The sequence below is a fragment of the Sebastes fasciatus genome, chromosome 7 (genome assembly GCF_043250625.1).
Source record: "Sebastes fasciatus isolate fSebFas1 chromosome 7, fSebFas1.pri, whole genome shotgun sequence".
Classification (NCBI taxonomy): Eukaryota; Metazoa; Chordata; class Actinopteri; order Perciformes; family Sebastidae; genus Sebastes; species Sebastes fasciatus.
The window spans coordinates 2227096-2253255 of record NC_133801.1 but is presented as its reverse complement, the minus strand read 5'-3'; the positions used below and the strand labels follow the sequence as shown (position 1 = coordinate 2253255).

General features: G+C 40.6%; 1 protein-coding gene across 2 annotated transcripts; it reads right to left on the bottom strand.

The window, feature by feature from the left end:
* Positions 1-4320: 4320 nt before the first annotated feature.
* On the bottom strand, positions 4321-24248 carry clip3 (CAP-GLY domain containing linker protein 3). Of its 2 annotated transcripts, XM_074640996.1 has the most exons (15): positions 24091-24248; positions 17812-18225; positions 15151-15290; positions 12264-12357; positions 11979-12140; positions 11725-11843; positions 11302-11538; positions 9380-9430; positions 9060-9195; positions 8818-8973; positions 8591-8722; positions 7586-7709; positions 7358-7425; positions 6648-6720; positions 4321-5232 (listed from the first exon to the last, which is right to left on the bottom strand). In XM_074640996.1, the coding sequence occupies exons 2-15, from the start codon at positions 18200-18202 to the stop codon at positions 5178-5180; spliced, it is 1938 nt and encodes a 645-aa protein (XP_074497097.1). In that variant the 5' UTR covers positions 18203-18225; positions 24091-24248; the 3' UTR covers positions 4321-5177. The 2 variants fall into 2 exon arrangements, with proteins under 2 accessions (XP_074497097.1, XP_074497098.1); XM_074640997.1 differs by lacking the exon at positions 9380-9430.
* Between the last annotated feature and the right edge of the window lie 1912 nt (positions 24249-26160).

Below are 26160 nucleotides of genomic sequence, written 5' to 3'. Positions count from 1 at the left end.
CAGCAGAATATAATGCAGTATTCATACAGTAGTTTGTGGTTAAAGCGCTAAAACAGGCAAAACCAGTATCGTCCTTTAAATGGAGTAGACTGTGATGACGTGTCAGGGCCATTGGAGGTAAAATAATAATAATTAAAAATTACTGAGTTTCTGAGAAAAAAAATTGAGATTAAAGTTGTAATTTATTGATTTTATAATCTCAAAGAACATTCACGTTTTTTTCTTGTAAATTTGTGAGTTCTTTCTCATTAATGTACCAGTTAAATCTCAGTGAAAATGGCAGTTTTTTCTTGTAAATTTACGACTTTAATCTTGTAAATTCCGAATTTTTCTTTTAAATTTGTGAATTGAAATTTAGGAAATTCTAAGTTTTTTCTTGTAAATTTACCACTTTAATCTCAGATATTTTTTCTTGTAAATTTATGAATATAATCTTAAAAAATATTCAAGTTTTTTCTTGTAAATTTGTAAATTTGTTCTTGTTAATATGTGACTTTAACCTCAGAGAATTTCTTAGTTTTTTTCTCATAAATTTATTACTTTAATCTCTGAGTTTTTCTCAGAATATTACTCCCCTCCTTCAGCTCCGTAATTTATTTATTTTTTCCCTACAACGGCCCTAATATGCCGTCGTACAAATCAAAGAGAGAATACGTGATGAGGAAAGCTTATGTAACATTTTGTTTGTCTTGAAATGATTAACCAGAGACTCACTAGTGACACTTTACTGGTCAAACCAGAGAAAAGCTCCACATTTACACAGCAGTAAGAACACCATGTTCAAACCAACAGGGGCTTCACATATTGACTGTACTGTACACGTTTACTGTACAAAGACAAACCTCACCATCACTGTGGTCCACTGACGTCTATATGTTCACCTAAAGGAGTCGGCACATCCCGACTCTGCGGAGCGCAAACATGACAAAACATTTTGAACCTGTGTGTGAACTTATAAAGAGTATGTGAACTACAACATGTGGAGTTCCTTTAGTTCATCGGGCTCTTTTGTTCGGGTTTGGATGGGATGGCAGGGGAACGCAGGCAACGGCATGAATGTAGGAAGGTAAAGATGTGAGTCATCTGCATATCGCTTAACGTGACATCTCACATTTTAGAGAAACTGAACAGTTTCATTAACCCGTCTTTCAGAAAAGTGGCTCAAAGTGGAGGTTAAGTCTGACTTCTGTTAAACAAAGGTGGAAAATCTGGATTTTTGGGGTTTGATAACAGCTGATTAAGTTAATTTAATTTAGTTTTCCCAATTAACTGTAAACTTTAGAAGAATGCTAAAATGTGCTGCGTGCACAATTTCAACTTCATGTCTCCCCTGAACAAAGCTGGACTTTGAAGGGACATTTTGGGCAATTGTGAAATTGTAGCTACCTAATCGAAATAGATTTCAGTTTTTCAGGACAGATTGTAGTTTCCGAATTCCAGTTTTTCCACAAAATGTGGGAACCCTGGATTTGCTAACTCACTATTCCTTTTCCATTTCTGTTTTCATTATAAGTGTTCTGCACCTTAACGAGCTGATTAAACCATCCAGACTGCCTGACAGGGCAGGAGTTTGTGTTCAAAATGCTTAATTGATCCATGCTCCGTTCACCTATCAGGACGCCCCATAACTCAACCTATACGACTCGTAACAAAGCTTAAGAGTTACAGGTGAAGTACGACTTGCACCACGTGATCTTTTTACCGTCTCGTTTAGTTAAGCTTTGAGTTTATAGGTGAGAATGAAAAAGCTTTGGTCCGATCGCAGCCCGACTAAACTGAGCACCCGATGAGTGTAGTTATATCATTAGTGTGTGATGTTGAAGCTGATTCCACGGGCACACAAAGAACAATTATCAACAGCGGTGTGCAGGAGCAACCACAAAGTGTTTCCTTTAGCCGAGGCTGACGGAGACGCTCAGAAAACCAACGACAAAGTTCAGTTCGATGGCTCTTTACTGTCAGTCTGAATGACAGGGAGAGTGAAGAGTGGAGGAGGTTTACCGGCTTCAGAGGCTGGTGGATTTCAAAATTCAAGAACCAAATTTGTGATTTTACCAAAAATGTAATAGTTGTTTTCTTTTTTTAAAAAGCATCTTTATGAGAAAGCCAATCCTTGGATAGAAATGTGCCAACCGAGCATAACCAGTATTATTAAATCATAAAACTAGGGCTGTCAAAGTTAACGTGATAAAACACGTTAACGCAAATTCATTTTAACGCCACTAATTTCTTTAACGCATTAACGCAACTTGCGATTTTAGGTTGTAGCGGGCTCAGTTTTAAAGCTGCAGTGAAGATACTGGTATCATATGAAACTAAAAAACCTGATGGATCCATTGGTACCAATCATGTCATACTAGCTTGTCAGGAAGGAGGTTAAATAACGCTCCAAACTTACGCTAACATTTTGGCGAGGAAAAACAGTCATGGCCATGCCCACTCTCATGTTGATACGAGTATTAAATACTTGACAAAACTCCCTTTAAGGTACATTTTGATCGGGATTAACTATTTTAATCGATTGACAGCCCGACACAAAACCCCAAATTCTGATTACAATCCATAATTTGCAGGTACAATCCCAGTTTACACTGATACTGACGGACATAGATGGAGTTTTACAACTCTGGTAACTTGCAGTTCAGATCTTTTAAGATTTATGCATTTCATGTCCGAAAAAAAACAAAAATTATAATCAATCTACATCTGTCTGAATACATGTGAATGTAGTCTCGTGGTCAAAAACTGAGCATTTCATCTGTAAAACGTGAAATACATGTTTGTTTTTTATAGATTTAGATGCCAAACGTTGGATTTCCACCGTTGTTTTTTGGGTAACTGTAAATAAACTTGTTTCTGTAATCACTTCATTGAAAGAAAAAGTGAAAAATCACAACAAAAACTCTCTCTGGCTCTTGAAGTTTTGACTCAACCGGCCACTGAGGTGTAAATCTGCCTCCACAGATTGATTTATTTTCCTCGTCTGTATGAACACTTTTTGTTGTCTGAGCGTCTCGTCTCCGGCGGCCTCGGCTGTTGGAGCATCACGTGAGCGTGTTCATCTCTGAGTATTATCAGTGTGCTTACAGAGTGTAGAGACATTAACACAGGAACAAAGAGATAGGTTTACATATTGCTCTTTTCAGTTACTTCGAGAGAGATTTTTAACATCAAGCAAACACGTACGTTTAGATTTAACTTGTGTTTTGTCTTTTTTGCAGATGCTCACGTTCACAAAAAGGAAGCAAAGTCTTATTTAAGTGGAGAAAGAGGGATGAGAGAAGAGAAGGGAAGAGAAGCAGAGAGGAAAACTCTTACAAGTGTCACGGACTCTCTGGAGAGTTTAGGGGTTAAATCTGTGTGTTGGGGAATTAAACAGCTCAAGATGGAGGAGATGGATGTTTGATGGAGGAGATTTGATGATGTACATCTGACTCCCAACTGATTAAATAGATCACATTAACTTCAAAATCAGCAACACAAAAACATTAATATCACAGTTAGCGGGGCGGGAGAAAACAATTTTTTGATTTTTAAGTTGCATCAAAGAAAGTCATCGTTTTGGGTCTGTTAGCACTTTTGGTTAACGACAGATTATGATTGCAGCTCTTTATAAGATTTAATATAATAATAATTTAACTCTAACTATAGATGGCAATACACTGATTAATAATGACAGTTGTTCTAAGGCGTCTAACAGTATTTCATCTATTAACGACTAAATCATCTGAATATTTTTTTCTTTTTCTTACGCTGTGTTCACACCAAGAGCGAAGCAAACTTTTCACGCAGTGCGATTACGTACAGAGTCAACGCAAAGAGGCGACTAGAGCGGCGCGAATTACGCATGTTCAGGTCGCATCATTCGCTGGAGTTGAAATATTTCAAATCAAGCGAGATATTGGCATGCCGCTGTGTGGTGAAAGCCTCTCAGCGTTGAGATCTTCCTCCTGTCCAAAACAAGTCCCAAGAAAGTTTGAAAAAAATGTCCAAAAAAATCCCCAAAAATTTCCAAAAGTTGTCCGAAAAAATGTCCAAAGAAATGTTCTAAAAAAAAGTCAGAAAAAAGTCCCAAGAAAGTTCCTTCTCGACAAATTATCTTGGCGGTCCAACTCGTGCGAGTAAAGCCAGGCGAAAATTTGCTTCTTTCTTGGTCTGAACACAGAATAAAGTGATGAAGCAAAAAATTAAATCCAGCTGTTCGTTCAGATTTGTTGTAATAAAAACGTTGGCATCCACATTAACTACAGAGCAGGAGACATTTCATAGAGACCAAGAACCACAGTCGTAAGATAACAAACTGACTGTAACACAATGATGAAATACTATAAAGTCAGCAGCTGATTTAATTAACCCTGTTTTCAGTTTGACATCTGAGATTAAAGCATGCAGGTGACACACACACACACACACACACACACACACACACACATATGGTCTAGAGTTATAAAGGTTTCTAGAGGATTGAGGTCTTGGTTCTCAGGTGAGGAAGCAGCAGCCGGATCTGGATCCATCACCACAAACAAACAAAGCATTTTCTACGCTTCAATTGAGATGCAGATTGATGAGTCTCAGGACTCAGAATAATGTACAATCGTGGCATCCGTTTGGCAAAGTATTTTACGAGTATGCATACATTTGTGAGCTGCAAACCACGACTCAAAACGTCGGCATTAATTTCCTAATTTGAAGCTCTAGCTGGTGCCAACCTCCACATCTGTTGAGACCCAAACCGAGCAGCAGCGAAAACAAAACATGCAGCAGCACAACCTGATGAAGACACGACGTGGACAAAGCCGGGACGACGTGATGATGCGGTGAAACTAAACGATGAGAGAATATTTTCGGGGGTGTGGGTGGGGGGGGGGGGGGGGGGTTGCTTTAGCTCAGTTTCATTAAAGGAATGCAGGACATTTTGATCAGATACAAGGCACTATAGATGTTGCTATAGAACGGCTAAATTAGAGGGATTCTGGGCTGAGATTAAGAGAGAGAAGAAGAGGGGACGGGGGGGAGTTTTATCACTACGTGACTGACGACAGTGAAGAGACCGAAGAGAGAGAGAGAGAGAGAGAAAGAGAGAGGAAAGCAGTAAAAGTAAAAAGATGGAGAGAAGAGATCGATCCGGTGGAGGAGTCAAGGAGGAGGAGGAGGAGGAGGAAGGAGGGAGGGCGAGGTTAGGACTGCATCTCAGCACGCAGCATCCACGGGAACCAACAGCAGAACAGCAACCTGGAGGAGGAGAAGAAGAAGAGGAGGATGAGGAGGAGGAGGGTACAGTGGTTTTAGTAAATCAAACTGAGACTAAACAGGGAAACGCTGCATTCAGGTCATGTTGGAGTTACCGCTTCTGTTATAAATACGTTCACGTCAACATCCAAGTTAGAATTACAACTCAAAATGTTTCTGAAAGCTCCGACATACACCGATAAGCCAGAACATCATGACCACCTGACTAATATTGAGGAGGTCCCCTTGACCCGTCGAGGCATGGACTCCACTAGACCTCTGAAGGTCTGCTGTGGTATCTGGCACCAAGCCGTCAGTAGCAGATCCTTTAAGTCCTGTAGATTGCGAGTTGGGGCCTCCAAGGATCGGACTTGTTCGTCCAGCACATCCCACAGATGCTCCATTGTATTGAGATCTGGAGAATTTGGAGGCCGAGTCGACACCTCCAACTCGTTGCCGTCCACGTGATGTAAAAGAAAACGTGATTGGCGGTGGACCCGGGTCAGCACGGGAACCCTGACCGGTCTGCGGCTATGCAGCACCGTACGCAACAAACTGCTCCTCACTGTGTGTTCTGACACCTTTCTATCAGAACCAGCATTAACTGTTTCAGCAGTTTGAGCTCCAGTAACTCCTCTATTGGATCAGACAACACGGGCCAGCCTTCGCTCCCCACATGCATCAATGCGCCATGGTAACGAGATAATCAATGTTATTCACTTCACCTGTCAATAATATAATGAAAGTGACTGAAAAAGCAAACAAATATCAATCACATCAACCTGTACAAGGTCATTAAAAGACAAAAATAAAAAATAAAAAAATCATAAATAACTATATTTATTAGAATATAAATAAACAATTGGTCCATGATATTGTTGGCTTTAAAGTGTTTTGGTCAGTTTCACTACAATGAGAGTTATTAATGTGTATTTAATTTTTTCTATATTTATTTATTTGTTTATTTGTTACCTCAATGCAGAAAATGAGGAAGGGCGCCCATCATTCATTGTTTTTTCTTAAAAGGCGACCAGCGCCCCCCAGCAGGTGGTGCCCTAGGCGACCGCCTATATGGCCTATATCCTTAAACCGGCCCTGACCATGACAAGTATTCTTCACCCTCACACGTCCAGCTCTCATTTACTCAGATCCTTCACTAGAAAAACTAGCAGTATACAAATATATAAAAATACTCCTTTACAATAACAAGTGTCACATCCCGAGAATCTCTGAGAATCTTCTCTTTCTCTTTACATCCTCCATGACATGAACGCACCATAAACCCAATTGAGATATTTTAATATTTGTATGGGTTATTTTTAGGTCAGAACAGGATGTGAACAGTTGTGTTGTTGAACGCAGCCTGACAGGTTTATTATTAGCAGTAAGTCAGTGTCTCTCTCTGTGTGTGTTGTCACCTGGATATTGAGCTCTCAGACGTCAGGTCTTTAGGAGAACGCATCGTGTTGAAGTTACGCTTCGGCTGCGACACTGCAGGACACAAACAAACAAACAACAATGACATCAATACGAGGAGGAGATCACCGTTAATGGTTGATTCAGAGGTAAATATGAAGGTCACTAAGCTGTGACCAACATCTCAACACAAACCAACAACCCAGTGATGCTGTTTCCAGGTTTAGGAATGTATGTAATCTCCAATCCTTTAATAGAAGTTATGTTATTAATATTCAAGGTTTTATTGACATTATAAAATACAGGATTGCACGATGAGATTTAGTTGTAGAACAGATATTCAAATATTTGAATTAGAATAAAATATAAACAATAAAAAATATAGTAATATATATATTTAATTTGAGTACCTTCGGGTTGTTTTAATTTGAGTGTTTTATTATTGGTTACTGCCATAATATTTAGTTGTGTACTTGCCTCCCGCTTTCGGTTAGAGAGTAGTTTTCATTTGGTGTTTGTACATTTTTGTTATCATATTTTTTTGTTAATACATTATATGATTATTTTTCACACAATCTTGTTGCCAGTCCTTTCATACCTGGGTTTACAAATTTATTTTGTTACTCCCTCCAGCCCCTGGACCTTAAATGGAGGGGAACGTAAGAAATGGGGGGCTCGTCCGGGATACGACAGCACAAAGAGAGCTACTTACTGGTGACTTGGTGGACTTTCTTCACCATGGAGTTGTCATTCTGTGAGCCTTCTTTAGGGCCTCCGATTCTAACACAACAACAATGAACAGAGTCAGTTTACTGGAGACTTTAACATGCTGTCAGAGAGAATTCAACATTTCACGCTGCACGTCTACCATCCTCACACTACCAAAGCCGTATTAGTGATGTTGTTTTGAGAGGATATGATGAGAGGAACTTGGTCTGACCTCTGGACGCGGGAGGGTGGAGCAAACACTCCGTATTTGGGCAGGCAGCTGAAGTAGCGGACTCCGAACACCGAGCCGTCATGTTTCCCCGTCGCATTGTCCAACTCGATACCGAACCAGTAACCTGCAGAAGGACACACAGAGCTCAGCTCACACCTGCTGGAGTCACCACTGATGTGGCCAGTGCACCACCGCTAGCAAACTGTAGGCTGTGGTAAGTACATGTAACTGGTGTTAGGGGGGGGGCGTTATACTAAGGATGATTTCAGGCCGTTTCAGGCCCACCCAAAAAAATCCTGGACATGAAAATTGAGAAAAAATGTTTTAACAGTCTAACTCCTCAACTCAGTACCACACAGTTCACAGTCTTCTCACATGTTTTCAGCTCTTTTTCTAACATGTATAATGTGTTTAAATCTCTGATTTTACTTTACCCAAACTTTAAGTTAACATACCAATATTGAGCATGTAATGCCCGGCATGTTAGCATGTTCTGACTTTTTGTACACACTGTTTTATTAAGTCTTAAGTTCAACATTTTTTTTTTTGGCCTATGTTTTTATGTTTTTATTCTGTATTGTTTTTATCTTGATGTTTGCACTATTTTAACTTATGTAAAGTACTTTGAACCATGTTTGGAAAAGTGATATACAAATAAAGTTTATTATTATTATTATTAAATAAAGTTTATTAATTTCTATGTGAGTTTTTCACTTATATTTGTATGTGCAAAATGAAAATTGACTTCAAATTTCAGCCAGTATTTTTATGTTTTTTCTTGGCTGAAGGGAAGTTTTGAGGTTCAGTATTAATCCAGAATGATTAGTAATCTAATAGATTAGATTAGTGACTAGAAATAATGTCACAAATGTCAAACACAGGGGAAGAAAATAGAAGAATCTGTGGCTTAAAGTTGTTTTTGGAAGGAACACCTTGACAGATTTACTTGTATTCTGAACTGAATGAAACATAGTAAGAGACCCGGCTGAAGCCCAGCGGACAGACCTGGAGCGAAGTCCGTCTTGCCGTAGAAGCGGACGACGCCGTTTTTCTGTCCGGCGACCAGAACCTGGTCTCCGACTTCCACGTTCAGTCCCTCCGGATCCAGACTGGCGACTGATGACTTCTTCTTCTGGGCTGAGGACGGATACAAGCAGACAACACTGTAGTACTGTAGACCACCACGGAGATCCACGCCTCCATCACACACCTGTTCTGTGTCTCTACGTTACCTTTCTCTCTCTCCTTCTCCTTCTCCTTCTTCTCCTTCTTGGTCTTCCCAGTGAGGCGGGAGGCCAGGTCCATGCGGGGGGTTCTGGGGGTGGAGGTGACGGATGAAGGTGCCTGCTCCACGGCTTTGGAAATCTTTGACACCGGAGCAAAAATCCCTGCAGGACAGAAACAGAAAGCTCAAAGCCATGAACTCACAGAGCAGCAGCGTGTTGCTCAGGAGCACCGCGGCAGCAGCTGTTACCGAGTTTAGGAGGGCAGATGAAGTAGCGGACGCCGCCCACGCTGCCGTCGTTCTTCCCCTCCGGCTCGTCGAGCTCCACGCCGACCCACTGGCCGCTGGCGAACTCTGTAGTGCCACAAAACCTCAGAGTGCCGGCCTGAGAGACACAGAGAGATATGAAGGTTAGTAGAGGTGCAGGTTAGGTTGCAGATAGTCTGAGTGTCTGTGTTTCATGAGGAGACGTAGCGTCAGCGCTACAGATGGAGTGTAGGTGTCAGAGTGATGCAGTCAGTTCAGTTAGTCTACGTTATACAGCCGGCGCCCGCCCGGTTCCAACCAACCTGTCTGAGGTTTGCAGCCGGGCTGTCGTCTCTGCTTTGGTCTCGCTGGAGCTACAGAGCGAGAACACACCGTTCAGAGCTCATACACAGTGTGAAGGTGTGAAGGACAATCACACAAAGAAAAAACCCCGATTCAGTAGTAAGCGCTAAATTTATATTTAACCAACTATTGTTGATTCATTTAACCCTCCGAGACCCACAGTAGACCTGTTTTAGTCTTTTCTTTAGGGGGTTTCAGGGGGTCTTTAGGGGGAGATCGCAGGTCAACAGTAGATGTCACAGAGACGTGGTGTACATCATCTGAAACCTGGGAACCTGAAGATTAATTTGAGTGTATAAGGGTATAGAACATGATGATAGTAGTATATTATGATCATCCCCATGCTCTATTATGTGTCATAAGTTGTTGCAGCCATTTTTGGATGTCGAGCACTTCTGTTGCGTAAACTGCTCAGAAACCCCCTTATTGTCCATCTATAGCTAGGAAAGCCATCCATCCTCTGAATGCTCTAGGTCTCTAGTTTGATCCATCCATCCTCTGAATGCTCTAGGTCTCTAGTTTGATCCATCCATCCTCTGAATGCTCTAGGTCTCTAGTCTGATCCATCCATCCTCTGAATGCTCTAGGTCTCTAGTTTGATCCATCCATCCTCTGAATGCTCTAGGTCTCTAGTTTGTGACTGTAAAGTTTCATGAGGCTGTGATTATCCTAGAGGTCACCACAGGTCATTTTATACAGTGAGGTCAATGAAATGTCTCCTATGGGGACTAACATCATCACACATGAATACAGTTGGGCTCATTGGATCCACAAGAGTCTCAGCTTTACAGTGATACCCAATCTATGTAATTCAAGACTGTTTAGGGACCCCAGTATGCAGAAATATTCAAACACATGATTTTAGAATAGGCTTTAGAATTTATACTGCATGTGATTATCATAAAGTGGGCATGTCTGTAAAGGGGAGACTCGTGGGTACCCATAGAACCCATTTACATTCACAGATCTGGAGGTCAGAGGTCAAGGGACCCCTTTGAAAATGGACATGACAGTTTTTCCTCGCCAAAATTTAGCGTAAGTTTGGAGCGTTATTTAACCTCCTTCATGACACGCTGACATGGTTCGTACCGATGGATTCATTATCTTCACTCTAGCTTCACTAACAACATTGTGTGGTTCCTTGCTGGTAATTGGTCGCCCATCTTCCTCCACAAGGAGCACCCAGTCCAGCGCTCCAACCCAGAACAACCAGTTACACCACCAGTATACACAATGAACTGTCATTCTGTACCAGCAGCTCAACAATGTGTCTCTCGTTTCTGTCTATTACTGCATTAAACTGGTAAACTGGGAGTCTGAGGCTGTTCACATCAACAACATGCTTTTTACAGAACATGTATGTGCAACTGGTTTTATGTTACTTCCCTTTCCACCAGGGAAAGGAAACCCCACCGGGGTTGACGGGAGCTCGTCGAGGACATTTGAATTCTCTAAAGTTATTTTATTGTCATTGTATTAAGTTCTGAATTTGATTAATCAAGCTGAATTAATCGGACATGACGTGCCAATCTTTCGCTCGTCCAAAATGAAGGTTGATCATTATTACATGTATTTAAATATAAATTTTTCAGAACAATCTATATTTCCAATTCCAGTTGGTTAAACTGGATGTTAAACATTTGATCAACATTTGATCAACAATGATCAACATTTCTGTGCACGTTTTATCTTTGATGTTCATACAATCTGATAACACAAAAGCATCCTTTCACCCATAAAGTGCTATTTGGAGGTTGTTTCCTGAACGTTCTCTCTACTAACAAACCTCACTGATATTCTCATTCAGCTCAGGTTTAACCATCAGCTGCCACACACAGAGTCTATGCTGCATGAGACACTTTGGACGGATTGAGCCTCTAACCTTCATGTCTTCCAGCATCACGCGCTCCCCCAGCTTCAGGCCCAGCGAGGTCAGCATCAGGTTTCCAGGGATGTTGTCGTAGTTGGCCAGCGTGGCTCTGGGAAGGTTGCAGCTCAGAGGGACGGCGTCCAGCAGCAGCTGCTTCAGCTCTTTGGCCACCATGGCGGCCTCCGCCTTGTCCAGACTCATGTCCATCGGGTCGGGAACCACCTCCCCGGGAACCTGGCCCTTATCGTTCTGCAGAAAGAGAGCGAGGGAGGGGGGTAAAGGAAAAGACAGACTTTTCTTTAGCTAGATCAAAATGTCAGGATTTCCTCTCCCAAACAGAGAACCGCCAACATGAACACAATGAACACAACGTCAGACAGAAGAACGAGGTGAATTATAATGATGATTCAGGTTAATAAAGTGAAGTGTCGTTACCCGGACGATGGGGTTGGCACCGTGCTCCAGCAGACATTTGACTGCACCCAGACAGAGGTTGGAGGCAGCGATGTGGAGCGCCGTGCCGTAGTGGAAATCATTGCAGGTGGAGTTCAACACTGTGGAGACGACAGAAGAAGAAATAGAAGAGGATCAGATTAACCTCCACGCCACGCCGGACCTTCAGCTTCAAACTCTGTGTGTGTGTGTGTGTGTGTGTGTGTGTGCGTGTGTGTGTGTGTGTGTGTGTGTACCTCTTGGTTTAATGCCTTTGAGCAGGACTCGGATCAGTTCTGGGACGTCGAAGTAGGCGGCGTAGTGCAGAGCATTCATGTTGGTCCAGCGGCTCCTCAGACTCACGTCGGCGCCCAGAGCGATCAGCTGGCTGCTGAGACGCAGCGCTGCCGCCGGGTCACCTGCACACACGGTAAGGACCAATGAGAGGAGCAGAGAGCGCCAACCGGGCCCGACGCCACCCGCCACACCACACCACAGATCCACACTGACTGATTGTATCCATATTAATATTATTATCTTACCGACTCCATGTGCTCCGGCCTTACAGCTGTAGTGAAGCAGCGTCATGTCCGTCAAACCGTCGCGGTCGTTCACGTGGCAACCACGCTTCAGGATCTGAGACAGGAAGACAGAGAGAGAGAGACAGGAAGGACAGTTCAGAGACAGCAGAATGATTCGAACTAACTACACTAGAGTTGTAACAAAGGATTATTCTCATTATTGATATATGTGTTTATTATTTGGATATTAAGATTTAAAAATTAGGTGATTTTATTGTTTTACATATTTATATCAGTTTGTTAACAGATGAAACCCCGATAGAAAACAATGTCGATAGGACGATATCCTTTTAAATCAGCTGAATTGACAGTATTATCATAAATATTGGATTTTATTGCCAGTTTGTTGACACTTCTATTGTTTTTTTTCCCATTCTGGCACTCGTATTTAAAGTCTGAACGATGTGACCTGAACGCAGCATTAACCCACAGTGTTCTTGGTCTTTTAGGACATTATGTGTTTATCAAAAGCTGCTAAAAGATTCAATACTTTTAAAGGTTTTCTAACTTCTGGAACAAAACCTGAAGCGGTTCATCTCTCTATCATATTATTAAAATAAATATGATACGGGGCTTTAAAACAACTTTGTGGTGTGAAATGTCCTCGACTGTCTGATTGTTGAGACTCCGTCGTCCGGTCTGTTTCTGATGAGTCATGTTTTATCCCTCCAGGCTGAGTCAGCTTCCTGCTGAGTCATGGTAGAGCCTCAATGACTCTCTCTCCCTCTCTGCACCACCGCCTCTCTCTCTCTCTCTCTCTGTCTGTCTCTCTCTCTCTTTCAGCCATTTGAACTGGGTCAGCATCACCGTGTCGGTGTGTGTGTGTTCTTACGTTACTGACTGACTTGATTCGTTGATTCGTGCTTTGAACAGAATGAGATGTGAAATGTTCTTTGCTCCGCGCTGCTCAGAGGGCTTTCATTGTTCATTATCTGTGTGTGAACGTTGAATCTGGGTCAACGTGACAATGGAGACCGACTGTGGATTCAGGCTTCATGCCAGAGCGGCTATAAGTCAGCCGGCAATGCAGTTAAACACAACCGGTTAGAGGTTTGAGCCTCTGCAGCGTTAGAGCTTCTATGAGCTTCTATCAGCTTCTATCAGCTTCTATCAGCTTTAGCTTCTTCCCTTCTTTGTCCTGCAGCCAGCAGGCCAGAAACCTCTGTGTGTTTTTCCCCAGGCCATCAGACTCTTAAGTGGTGGACAGACTACCCGCGTCGAGAGCGCGTGGCGGCTGCGTGGCGTGTTTTTTTTTTTATTTCGGCGTCCATGTTAACAGATTAGAGTGGACATACTGCCCGCATGAGACGCACGTCAGACGCGCATCTATTTTATAGAATAGAGGGCTATAGACAGAATCCCTTCATTTGTTAACACAAGGCTTTTATTCTGAAATATGAGCAGTCAGTGCTGTGGAACGCGCAGTGACTTGGAGAGCTGCATGAATTGATAAAGTTTGGGGTTTAAATCAACACTTCCTGCTTTCATTTCGAAATAAAAGCCCTCAAGCATTTTTTCTTTGCACAGAATTCCTTCATTTGTTAACACAAGGCTTTTATTCTGAAATATGTGCCGGAGAGTGATGTGGAACAAGCAGTGACTTGGAGAGTTCCATGAACCAATATAGTACGGAGTTTTAATTGTGGATTATTACTATTATTTACTAATTACCACACGTTTCTGAACCTTTCTCTGTCTAAAATAAATATAAATTATATTTATCATTAAGTTAAATGGCCATTAAAAGGCAAACTCTATGCAGAAAGAAAGGGCTGACAGCAGCAGCAGAAACACAGCTGACAGGCAACCGACACGCAGCCAACACGCGTCTAGTGTGAACACCGGACTCGTGCATCACGCAGCCACCACGCGACACAGCCACCACGCGCTCCTGACGTTGGTAGTGTGCCCACGGCTTTAAACAGATAAATCATACAACACTCTCTCTTTCACAAAAAGTGCAATAATCAAGTGCAATACTTCATCAATGCAATATGTGCATTATAAAAAAAAAGAATGCCTGTGCAATATTTGTATAGTACGCAACCTCTACTGCTGCTCGTGCTCCTGCTATTTATATACTGTATATGCTTCTATATTTACCATATGCCAAGTATGTCCTTTATTATTATGCTGTATATTATTTGTAAATATACTATTATTTTTGTTTTGTTTTATGTTTTGCTACTTGACTTACTGTTTTCTTAATGGAGCTTCCCAGCGAAACGTATTTCACATGTTTGTACTTGTATAACCGGTGTGACAATAAACATCTTCAATCTTCAATCTGGAATCATATTTAACTCAGGACTTAAATCTGCTTTTTATCATCTGAAAACAGAAAGACTAATGCACTCGTTTACATCCAGCAGACTCTCCCGTCTTGTCCGTCTAAAAGAAAGTCTTGAATCGGTTCATATTAATACAGAACTCTCGTTGTTGCCCGTCAGTTTTCATATTGATTTTATAATGATTTCACTAGTTTATAAAGCACCACATGGTTTAGCATCAGTCTTGTTGACATGCCTGTGATGCATAAACCAGTAACATACCTTTTGTCTATTTCATTTTTTATTGTCTTTTATCTAATCTATTGTCATTATTATTTCACTTTAATCATTTCTATTATTTTGCTGTGTGCATTCGTCTTTATATTAGCTCTTCAGTCAGCTGTAAAGCACTTTGCATTAACCTGTATGCAATCAAGTTTGATTGGTTTGGTTCAATGCTGAAGAAGTTAAACTGAAAATTTATTTTTAAAAGAGTTTAAAAAAAAAACAGGATTCAGTTTATGATGATATGAGATAAAGACAATGTAGATGGATGTTTTAAAACGGCGCGTTCTCACCTCGTTGCCGATGACGTCGATCTTGTGCTGCACCTGGGGAACCCACTGACGCACGATGGCGAACAGCTCCGGGATGGTGGTCCGAGGGTCCATGAGGATCTCCAGACAGGCCGGGTCGTTGGGGTCGAAGAAGGTGAAGGCTGGAGGAGACGGATCGAGATAAGAACAGTTAGATTAATATCTAAAAGAGAAACAGAGAAGGGAAGGAGCTAAGAAGCTAGGAGAGGTCAGATCAGTAGATCACTGAGATGGTGAAGTTTCTGTCACCGTCATCACATCAGAAGTGACCTGAGAGCTCCGCACTTCCTCTTCCTGTCAGCTCTGCAGTCTGAGCTCTCTGATCTGAGAGATTTCATTTCACTGAGTAACAACAAACAAAGGACAAAGAGGTTTTATACGTTCCCTTGCAAACTGTGACTTCATGTGATGTAGTTCAGGCTGAAACAGGATTTTAGGACGAGGCAGAGAAGCAGAGATCATTCGATAGTGTTAAAGTTTGTTATTAGCGTGGATCAGCGGTTTCTTCCAGTTTCTTCTGGAAACTTTCTTTAGAATTTAGGGTTCAACCCCCCCAGAACCCCGTAACCCTAAACCCATAAAACGCCAGACATCACAATGGTTTTAAGACAAAAATTACGATTTAAGATTATTGTATTTCTTTCTTTCTTTATTTGTTCATTTGTCCACAATATTTTAAATTATTTTTTTATTCATAATTCATAGGCTCCCTTGTAAAAAAATAACCTTTGCTATAAGAGGTAGACCACCGTTTTTCTATGGGATATGGGATCCATGGATTACTTATATAGAATCTACTTAACTTAACCTTTCTATGGTATTTATTTAATTAATAATTATTATTTTCTACGTGCTGTTTTTTTGTTTTTTTTACAATTAAGTAATTTATACATTTTGTATGGTTTATATCTTACTACCATGAATTATATTATTGTAGTACTTATTACCTTTAATTTTAACTAATTAATTAAATTATTTGTATTATTATTTTTTGTTTTCTGTAACTCTACCTCTCGGGGTGGGAGGAAGGAACCTGTTTCTGTGTGGAAGTGAGAAGCGATGTGTATGTGTGTATATATGTATGGACATATTAAATGTTAAATGTAGGATTTCATTTTTTTTGTATGATGGCACCGGTGTTGTGTTCTGTTATATTTGTTATGCTGTGTTTGAAAAAAATAATTAAAAAAAAATTATTATTTAAAATTTAAAATTTCAATTTTTTTATTTCAAATTTCAAATTTTATTTATTTATGTATATTTAAAATTTTTAAGTTTTCATTTATTTAATTTTTTTATTTATTTATTTATTTATACATTTTTTATTTATTTTTTTTTTTTTTTTTTAATGGGCGTCAAGGTTACGCCATGGTCAGGCTAAGCAACGTAGCCCATACGTCCTTCTCCACTTTTTTCAAAGTGAGAATAACACCAGGCTTTTCGGTAACAGCGCTTTCTTAATGCAGTCTGTTTACTACCGCGGTCTACGGGCACTGTACCCAACTTCAACACAACCACACACACGTTTCATAGAAATGAAAATAGGCAAGTCCTATCCAGACTATCTGAACTGGGCATCTCTGTGTTTTGTTTTTTTATTTACATTTTTTTAATTTATTTATATATATTTTTATGTTTTAAGTTTTCATTTATTTAATTTTTTAATTTTTAATTTATTTATAAAAAAAAAATTCTTTTTAATTTAAAAAAAAAAAAAAAAATTTAGAGGGCGTCCAGTGCCCCCCCCCCCCCAGAAGGGGGCTCCCTCGATGGCTTCTCATTGATTTATTGTTAATGGATTTCACCTAATTCACTTTGGACAAAAGCATCTGTCAGATGATGAATATTAGTGAATGAATGTGAACGGCTGCCTGAAAGGAATAAAATCAGCAGGAGGAATGTAGTAAATATTTGTGAACGATCGGCCTGTTAAAGTCTCCCAGTTTCACAGTCAGGTCAGAGCGCTCTGTATTCACTACAGAGTGTATAAAGGAGCTGGTCTGCTCAGTGTGTCTGATGAATACTGATCAGCCCGTCGTCCACACACGAGTCAGTCCAGAGCTGTTCAGAGTTATTGATCCATCACTAATACAGACTGTGGTCTATGACTCTAATAGAGAGTCTTTACTTTACCACTCGGCATGCTGCTCTCTGTGTGTTTTTCCTGCATACTGGGGTCCCTAAACAGTCTTGTATTACATAAACTGTGTTTCACTGTAAAGCTGAGACTCTTGTGGATCCAATGAGCCCAACTGTATTAATGTGTGATGATGTTAGTCCCCATAGGAGACATTTCATTGACCTCACTGTATACAATGACCTGTGGTGACCTCTAGGATAATCACAGCATCATGAAACTTTACAGACACAAACTAGAGACCTAGAGCATTCAGAGGATGGATGGATCAGACTAGAGACCTAGAGCATTCAGAGGATGGATGGATCAAACTAGAGACCTAGAGCATTCAGAGGATGGATGGATCAGACTAGAGACCTAGAGCATTCAGAGGATGGATGGATCAAATAAGGTGGTATGACAGTATATATTTAATGTGGTGTAACAGTATGTATTTAAGGTGGTATGACAGTATGTACAGTATTAAAGGTGGTATAACAGTGTGTATTTAAGGTGGTATGACGTACTGTAGTCTTTGGGCAGCGGTGCCTGGGCGGAGGGGTGCACCATGGCCCGGCGACGCGGCTCGTGAACCGGACTCTGGTACTCGGACACCGACAGCGGCTCGGGCTCCGGCTCGGCGTCACACTCCCGGCCGCCGGTCAGTGGCTCCTCCTCCTCCTCTCCCTCCCGCTCCTCTCTCTCCTCCTCCTGCTCGTCCTCCTCCTCTTCATCCTCCGCCTCCGCCCTCTCCTCGCCCTCCTTTTCCTCTTCTAGCTCATATTCCTCCTCCTCTTCTTCCTCTTCCTCCTCCTCGGTCAGAGCCGCCTCCTCGTCTTTCTGGACCCGGCCCTCCTCCTGCTCCTCCCGGTCGTGCCTCTCCTTCTCCTGCACCTCCAGGTTCTCCTCTTTAGTCATGGTGAGGGACGCTGCAGCTGGGCCTGTCTCAGAGGAGAGAGGAAGGACACCTTTAATAACGTCAAACAACAAAACATTTGCTCCACTAAATCACATTAATAATAACAGGATTATTCATATTCATAGAGTCAAAACATCCAGTCCGGTCCCGTCTGTCTTCCAGCCTCTGGGTTTCTGTTCTGCATCTCCAGACGACTGCTATGTTTACCTCCGGAGTGTGTGTTAGTGTGTGTTAGTGTGTGTGTGTGTGTGTGTGAGAGAGAGAAAGCTAATTGAGCCACTGCAGCTCAAGGATAACGACAGCAGCTAAAGAGGCTAATGCTAACGCTCCCTGTCCGTCATTAGCTGTTGACGGGTCTGACTGGATTACATCTACTCTCCACTTTAGCAAATGGACTCTGAAATCCATCCAGCAGCCACTCCCTCCATCATCCAACCTCCATCTTCTCCTCCATCATCATCATCATCATCATCACACATCCGAGAGAGGAGGGAAAGCAGAACAGATGAATTTATATCCTAACATGGTTTATCAAGTATAACGGCTGATATATTCAAGAAGTGTGTGGCTTATCTGGTCAGTGATTCAAAGGTCTGGAACCAGTTTCAAACCCCCAAACCAGGACCCTTAAGTGGACCGCACGTTCATGCACGCAAACATGTATGTGCTTATGCACCATGGATGTATTAAGAGAACTGGATCCAGTGTTGGAGAACGGCTCCCGTTCATTCCTATGAAAGTTGCTCAGCGGAGCATGAAGACAAAATGACTCGACTGCCAAGTGGAAAAGTACCCGGATCTCCCGGCGATCTTACGCATCCATTGGGCCCATGGAGCAGGCGCAGTAGCGTTTGCTCGGTCACATGGCTCGGTTACGGGGTCACAGCCGTCACGCTGTCGTCCCGGCTTGCCAGCCTCGGTCTGGGTCTCATTCACATGAACGGAGGAAGGGATATAACTCTGGATTCGGCTATTAGTGCGTTTTACAACTTTTAGGTTTAAAAATGATCCTCTGAGTTACAGACGTCTCTTTCCCAATGTAAGTCCGCCGTTTGGCCACTACGAAAGTTGGGATCAACGACCGGCGCTCTTCTTGGGGGCTTGTTATGCACGCACCAGAGGCGTTTTCATCAAGATAGGGGACAAGTATTTTTTGTCTCCCAAAATCCTCCAAAACATATTTGAAAACAGTATATCATCACTAAAAACAAGGATTGTATGGGTGTAATATAATGATTGATAGTCAGATACCTTTTAAAACAGAAGGATTTACATTATTTATCAGTGTGCTCAAGCGCAGGTTGCTGGCTAAATGGCCGACTGTGACACATTCTCTGCCAGCTATTGTGTGTCGCTATCTGGCTGAGTGTTACGTGCCGTGTTGTGTTGTATGTTTTTGTGCCCTCTCTTGCGTCTCCTCAGGTGCCGCCCTCCCCCGCTGTGCAGCTGCAGTCAATGGAAGTACGCGGCTGTGCCTAATCACCAATAAGGGCCGGGCAGATAAGAGGGCGGGAGAGACGAGCAGACGGTGCCAGTGGGCCAAACGGCAGTTATTGAGAATGTGTGTCCTGTGGTTAGCGTCAGTGGTTGGGCGTGTGTGCCGGAGTCGGCAGTGGTTTAAGTGAATCAAGTGTGTTTATTATTGTAGTGTTGAGCTGTATAGTTAAGTTGCGCTTTCAGGTAGTTAGAAAGTAGATTTAAGTTTGTACACTCTGCATTAATGTCAATAAATTATATCATCTCTATCCCGGACGAGCCCCCAATTGTTACGTTACCCCGTTTAGGGTCCAGGGGATGGCGGGAGTAACAAAAAAATTGTGTGTAAACAAAAATTATATAATTTATTAACAATAATTGAAGAGCGTACAAACACCAACTTAAATCTACTTTCTTAATGAAATCTTTTATAACGGCATTTCCACCGTGCGCGACCGAAAATGTACCCTTGCAGTGTGTGCAGGAAGAAGCATTTTCATTGCCAGGTATTTTACGAAGAAAAGAGTAAACCTCCTGGAGCTCTTTAGAAAAGACCGACTTTCTCTCCAGCATGACAGCTAACCGTTAGCCTACTGTTCTGTCAGAAAGCCGCAAGCGTCATAGCAACAGCCTTGACAACAACACACTCATTGAATGACACACATACAGACAAATCAGTGTTGACATGTGGTGGATTGTTTGTTTTTAATAAGCGAGACAGAATATGATAAACGTCTATGTAAGCGCTGAAAACAAGTATATTAATATTATTATTTTAATTGTAGTGATAACCAGAACAATTTGTTCGTGACTGTTGAAAACCAGGACATTTCAGCGTTTTACAGATATTTGTCGGGACTCGGGACACTCAGCTTGAAACCGGGACAATCCCAGACAAACTGGGGTGTCTGGTCACCGTAGGAACCAGGTCAAGTCTTTCCTGTATTGGTACTGAACATCAGAAACCATCAGATATGAGCCACAAAGAAGAAACGATTCATCTCTCTATAGACTCTCTGAGCTGCAGAGTGAACGACGCCACAGAGAGCAGAAAGAAACCAGTTAAACCAGTAACAGCCTCTTTATCCATCTGCTCATATCTGAGGCTTCACACACACACAGATCATCTAGCAGGTGAAATGAGGCGTATGAGACGTCTCTCTAGTCTGAGCAGTTTAACCACACAAACAGCAGCTCTGTCTGCAGCAGCAGCTACATGCTAAGCTAACAGTTGGTAATCAGTTGCATCAGACATTCACACAGAAAACTCAGTCGATCAACATCAAATTTGACTTCAAATGATTTAAGTCTGATTTTCAGTCTGTTTGGTGCAGATTGTAAAGTGTTAATTCCTGATCTCAGAGCAGATATTTTGTGATCTTGTTGACAAAATAACAACGTGGTGATCACATCAGAACAACACGTGTGTCTCTTCAGCTTCCTGTACCGATGAAAACTTGCTGCTGTGACGTTTTGCTTGATTTAATTCTCTCTGTGTGTGATGTGTCTCTGTAACGTCAGCTGTGGCCTCAGCTGGTTGAACAGAACAGTAATCACCGTCTGAACCGGGACTACAGCTGAGGCCTCGATAAAGATTATACAACACGACCGACTGTATGAGTCAGCACGCACACAGAGAACAGCTTCAGAATCACAACATGAAAAATGAAGACGACAGTCTGACCGGTGGATGTTTGAGGACTGATATATCGATATTGATTTATCGGTCGGGTTCTAATCAAGATAAAAGGAATTGTGTATTTCTCTTGCTGCTGCCACATGAAACTGACTCTACCTGTTCTATTGTTTTCTAATGTATTTCCTGTGCACATTCAGGTCAAACGTCACGGTACGGTGCACGCACCCACACACAGAATACACGGTACGTAGACTGATGCACATAATGCGGAACCAAAGTTCAGAAGTGTGAGTTTCGCTTGGAAACTTCTAGCCATACGCCGTTAGCAACATGTGCCGGCAGCCAAGAAGTGAAAGTCAATCGTTTGTTCCATGTCAACATCAGCACCCAGCAGCAGAGCTACGCTTCCGCCATTTTGGACTGAAAGCGACTACCGGACGCCAGTAAAACGTCCGCCTAGAAAAGTGAAACTAAATTATTCCTATTGTCATATTTATTCTCTCTACCAAAATGGTGTTGAACAATAAAAAATATTATAAATGTAGTCTCTTTGCTTCTTTGCCTGCAGGTTCCCAGTCAACGGAGAGAGAGTTGTGTATAAGACGACGACGGTGTGTCGGCGTCGCTCCACCGTTGTAGGGGATGTGAATGGAAACATATCCATCGACGGCATCACCCAGATGTGCCGACCACCAGGACGAGGAAGAAACTAACCAGCCAAACTTCCAAGCAGCCTTTAGGCGCGAATGCAGAACAGGATGAAACAATTACTGAAGGCAGTTGGCATTTACATTGGCTGGGCTAAATGAAAAGAAACAGATCTTTGTGCATTTGTTTTGGGTTTTTTCCGCTGCATCGAACCGAGATTCATTGACCACAGTATGAACCGAAACGTACCGTTATACTCCTAGTAAGTAATCAAGTAATTGATTCATATGTATTTGTGAACCAGGAAGTATAAATAGCGGCGAACGGAGGAGGTCGGGGCGGAGGGAGGGGAGGGTCTAAAAACACCAAATAAAAAGATAAAATGGAGTTAGACAGTATTGTTGGAATATTGTAATGATATAGACAGACAGACGACGATAGATAAAGAGGAAGTCCAAATCTGTTAAAACGCATGTTTTTTTTCAGTTGATGAATGTAAAGTAGTGGTTAAGTTATGCAAAATGACAAAATATTTATTTTTTAGGCATATATTTTATTGCAATTATTCACTTTTAAATAGATTAGAACAGTATGTTTATGTGATTTTATGTACAATGTTGTATTTTGTATTTTTTTTATTTTTTATTTTTTATTGTTGAAAGCCTAACCAGGGACAAAGTCTGCAAATTAGCTATGGCTAGAAGTCCTATATATATATTACATCGGTTGCACTTTAATTTAGTGTAACGATGCCTACATGTTTTGTCCCTGTCAAATAAATTAATAAAAATAAATAAATAATCTACATTTTTTTTTTTTAAATCACAGAAAATGCTGCTACTTTTATTCATATATTTTTTCAATTTTTACGGTTAGTTTTGTTAAAATTAGCATGAAAAAGCTGTTAAAAAACATATTTCATGTACTGCATTTAGTTTTTTGTTAAAACACAATTTTATGTGATTTTATGTATAATGTTGTATTATGTATTTTTTTTATTGAAATATATATATATATATATACATATATGTATATATATATATGTATATATATTTAAGTGTAATTAAGTGTAACGATGCCTACATGTATTGTCCCTGTTAAATAAATTAATAAAAATAAATAAATAACATAAAATGTATTGGACAGTGAAATATCAGCATAACAAATTTCTTTTTTGTAAAATTACAGAAAATGCTGCTACTTTTATCAATATTTTTTTTCCAATTCTTTTATGGTTAGTTTTGTTAAAATTAGCATGAAAAAAACAAACAGATATTTAAATATATTTAATGTATTTTTTGTTAAAACACATTTCAGTTAATTCTTGTATTTTGAAAATTATTTTCTTGTCATTTTGAAAAACAGAGGAAAACATGTAATATTTATTGTTGTTGTTGTTTTTCCCCAGTGCAGTCCTGTGATTATATAGACTGGAGTCCCAGTGGGAATACTGGTTATACTGTTATATATAACCTATAATAAGCCCGTTTAATGTCTCTGTATGGGTTGATTTGGGATGCTTTGCAGGGTGTAGAGAGGAATCTATCATGTGATGTGAACCAGCAGGTTGTGAGAGGAGGAGGAGGGATGGAGGCAGCATCCTCCTCCTCCTCCTCCTCCTCCTCTTCCTCCATCCAGCCTCCATTTTACAACAAACCCAACCAGAGACTCCAAATCTAAACCACCAAAACACGACCAGCTGCAGCAGACAGTGAGTTCTGCTCAGCTGTAAACACCAACCAGAGATGATTATGATCTGATGAAATATAAAACCAACAGCATCCAGAGAAGCACACCGAGCTGCGGATGGAGGTTTGAGCCAATGTGCGTAGTGAAGTAGTGAAGGATGAAGGATGAGAGAAAAACGCCCCACTGACACACAATGAAAACACGCACTCACTCACACGCACGAGCATCTTTATAGAAACATACAGATAATAATAAATAATAATAAAACACACGATGCTCGTTTTAATCTGTAAACAGTCAGAGAATGTGAGAGATGAAACAAGCAGGTTTATTATCTGCATCAACATCTCTCCATCCTCTCAGAAACAACACTCTGATATTAATAATAATAATCATTATAATCTATAAACATGTTATTAAAGGAGGTGTTTTTACCTGAAAACAAGCTGCTGGTTGTTCAGTGATGAGTCTCTCTGCTGCTCTCTGATCCACAGCAGGAACAACACTGATGCTCTGTATGTCTCTCTCTCTGTCTCTCTCTCTCTCTCTCTCTCTCTCTCTCCTACTGCCTGTCTACCTCTCTCTACCACACCTCTCTCTCTAATTCATTTCAATTCATGTCACTATACTTTACATTTTATTCTTCTTCCCCAAATGTCATGAATTTTCCTGAAAATATCTTTTGAAAATTAATTCTTCTTCTTTTTTTTTTTAAAAAGGGAATTAAAAAAAAAAAAAATTCCTTTGTAAAAATAGTTCTGAATCAATCTGAATAAATAAAATAAAATAATTTTAAAAAAAAATTAAATTAAATTAAAATAAAGTAAAGTAAAGTAAAGTAAAGTAAAATAAAGTAAAGTAAAGTAAAGTAAAATAAAATAAAATAAAATAAAATAAAATAAAATTGAATAAGATAAAATAAAATAAAATAAAATAGATAAATAAATAAGTAAATAAATCTCAACTTTCCAAAAAGGTCCACACTTTCCCCAAATCACAACAATTCACAACCCAAATCTGCTTTTACTTTTCCAAAAAAGTCCATGTGTCCTTACTATCTAAAATGTCCTAATTTTTAAAAAAAACATTAAAAACTAAAATAACATAAATAATAATGATAAAAAAATATTAATCTAAATTTTCAAAAAAAATTCCTCACTTTCCAAAATGTCCTAAATTTAAAAGAATATATAGTAAAAAACTAAAATAAAATTCATAGTAATAAAATATTTTCTTTAAAAAAAATAAAACATTTCAAAACATGTCCTCTTTCCAAAATGTCATGAATTAAGAAAAAAAAACATAAAAACCCCCAAAATAAATATAAACAATGATATAATATATTTTTAAAAAAATATTAAGTTTCAAAAAATGCCCTCACTGTCCTAAAAGGACCTCACCTTCCAAAATGTCCTAAATAAAAAAACATTAAAAAAAACACACATATATAAGATGAATAACAATAAAATATTTAAAAAATCTTAATTTAAATAAATGTCCTCACTGTCTGTTGGAGCCATGTTTGCATTATGAGCATTAAATGAGACAGTATATGAAGTGTGTCCACTTGTGGTGATTCCCCTTTAGCCCAGTAGGTGGTATGTGGAGTACATACTGCAGGTGCAACAGCAGAGCAGTAGGTATTATGTGGAGTACATACAGCAGGTGCATCAGCAGAGCAGTAGGTATTATGTGGAGTACATACAGCAGGTGCATCAGCAGAGCAGTAGGTATTATGTGGAGTATATACTGCAGGTGCATCAGCAGAGCAGTAGGTATTATGTGGAGTATATACTGCAGGTGCATCAGCAGAGCAGTAGGTATTATGTGGAGTATATACTGCAGGTGCATCAGCAGAGCAGTAGGTATTATGTGGAGTACATACAGCAGGTGCATCAGCAGAGCAGTAGGTATTATGTGGAGTACATACAGCAGGTGCATCAGCAGAGCAGTAGGTATTATGTGGAGTACATACTGCAGGTGCATCAGCAGAGCAGTAGGTATTATGTGGAGTACATACTGCAGGTGCATCAGCAGAGCAGTAGGTATTATGTGGAGTACATACAGCAGGTGCATCAGCAGAGCAGTAGGTATTATGTGGAGTACATACTGCAGGTGCATCAGCAGAGCAGTAGGTATTATGTGGAGTACATACTGCAGGTGCATCAGCAGAGCAGTAGGTATTATGTGGAGTACATACTGCAGGTGCATCAGCAGAGCAGTAGGTATTATGTGGAGTACATACAGCAGGTGCATCAGCAGAGCAGTAGGTATTATGTGGAGTATATACTGCAGGTGCATCAGCAGAGCAGTAGGTATTATGTGGAGTATATACTGCAGGTGCATCAGCAGAGCAGTAGGTATTATGTGGAGTATATACTGCAGGTGCATCAGCAGAGCAGTAGGTATTATGTGGAGTACATACAGCAGGTGCATCAGCAGAGCAGTAGGTATTATGTGGAGTACATACTGCAGGTGCATCAGCAGAGCAGTAGGTATTATGTG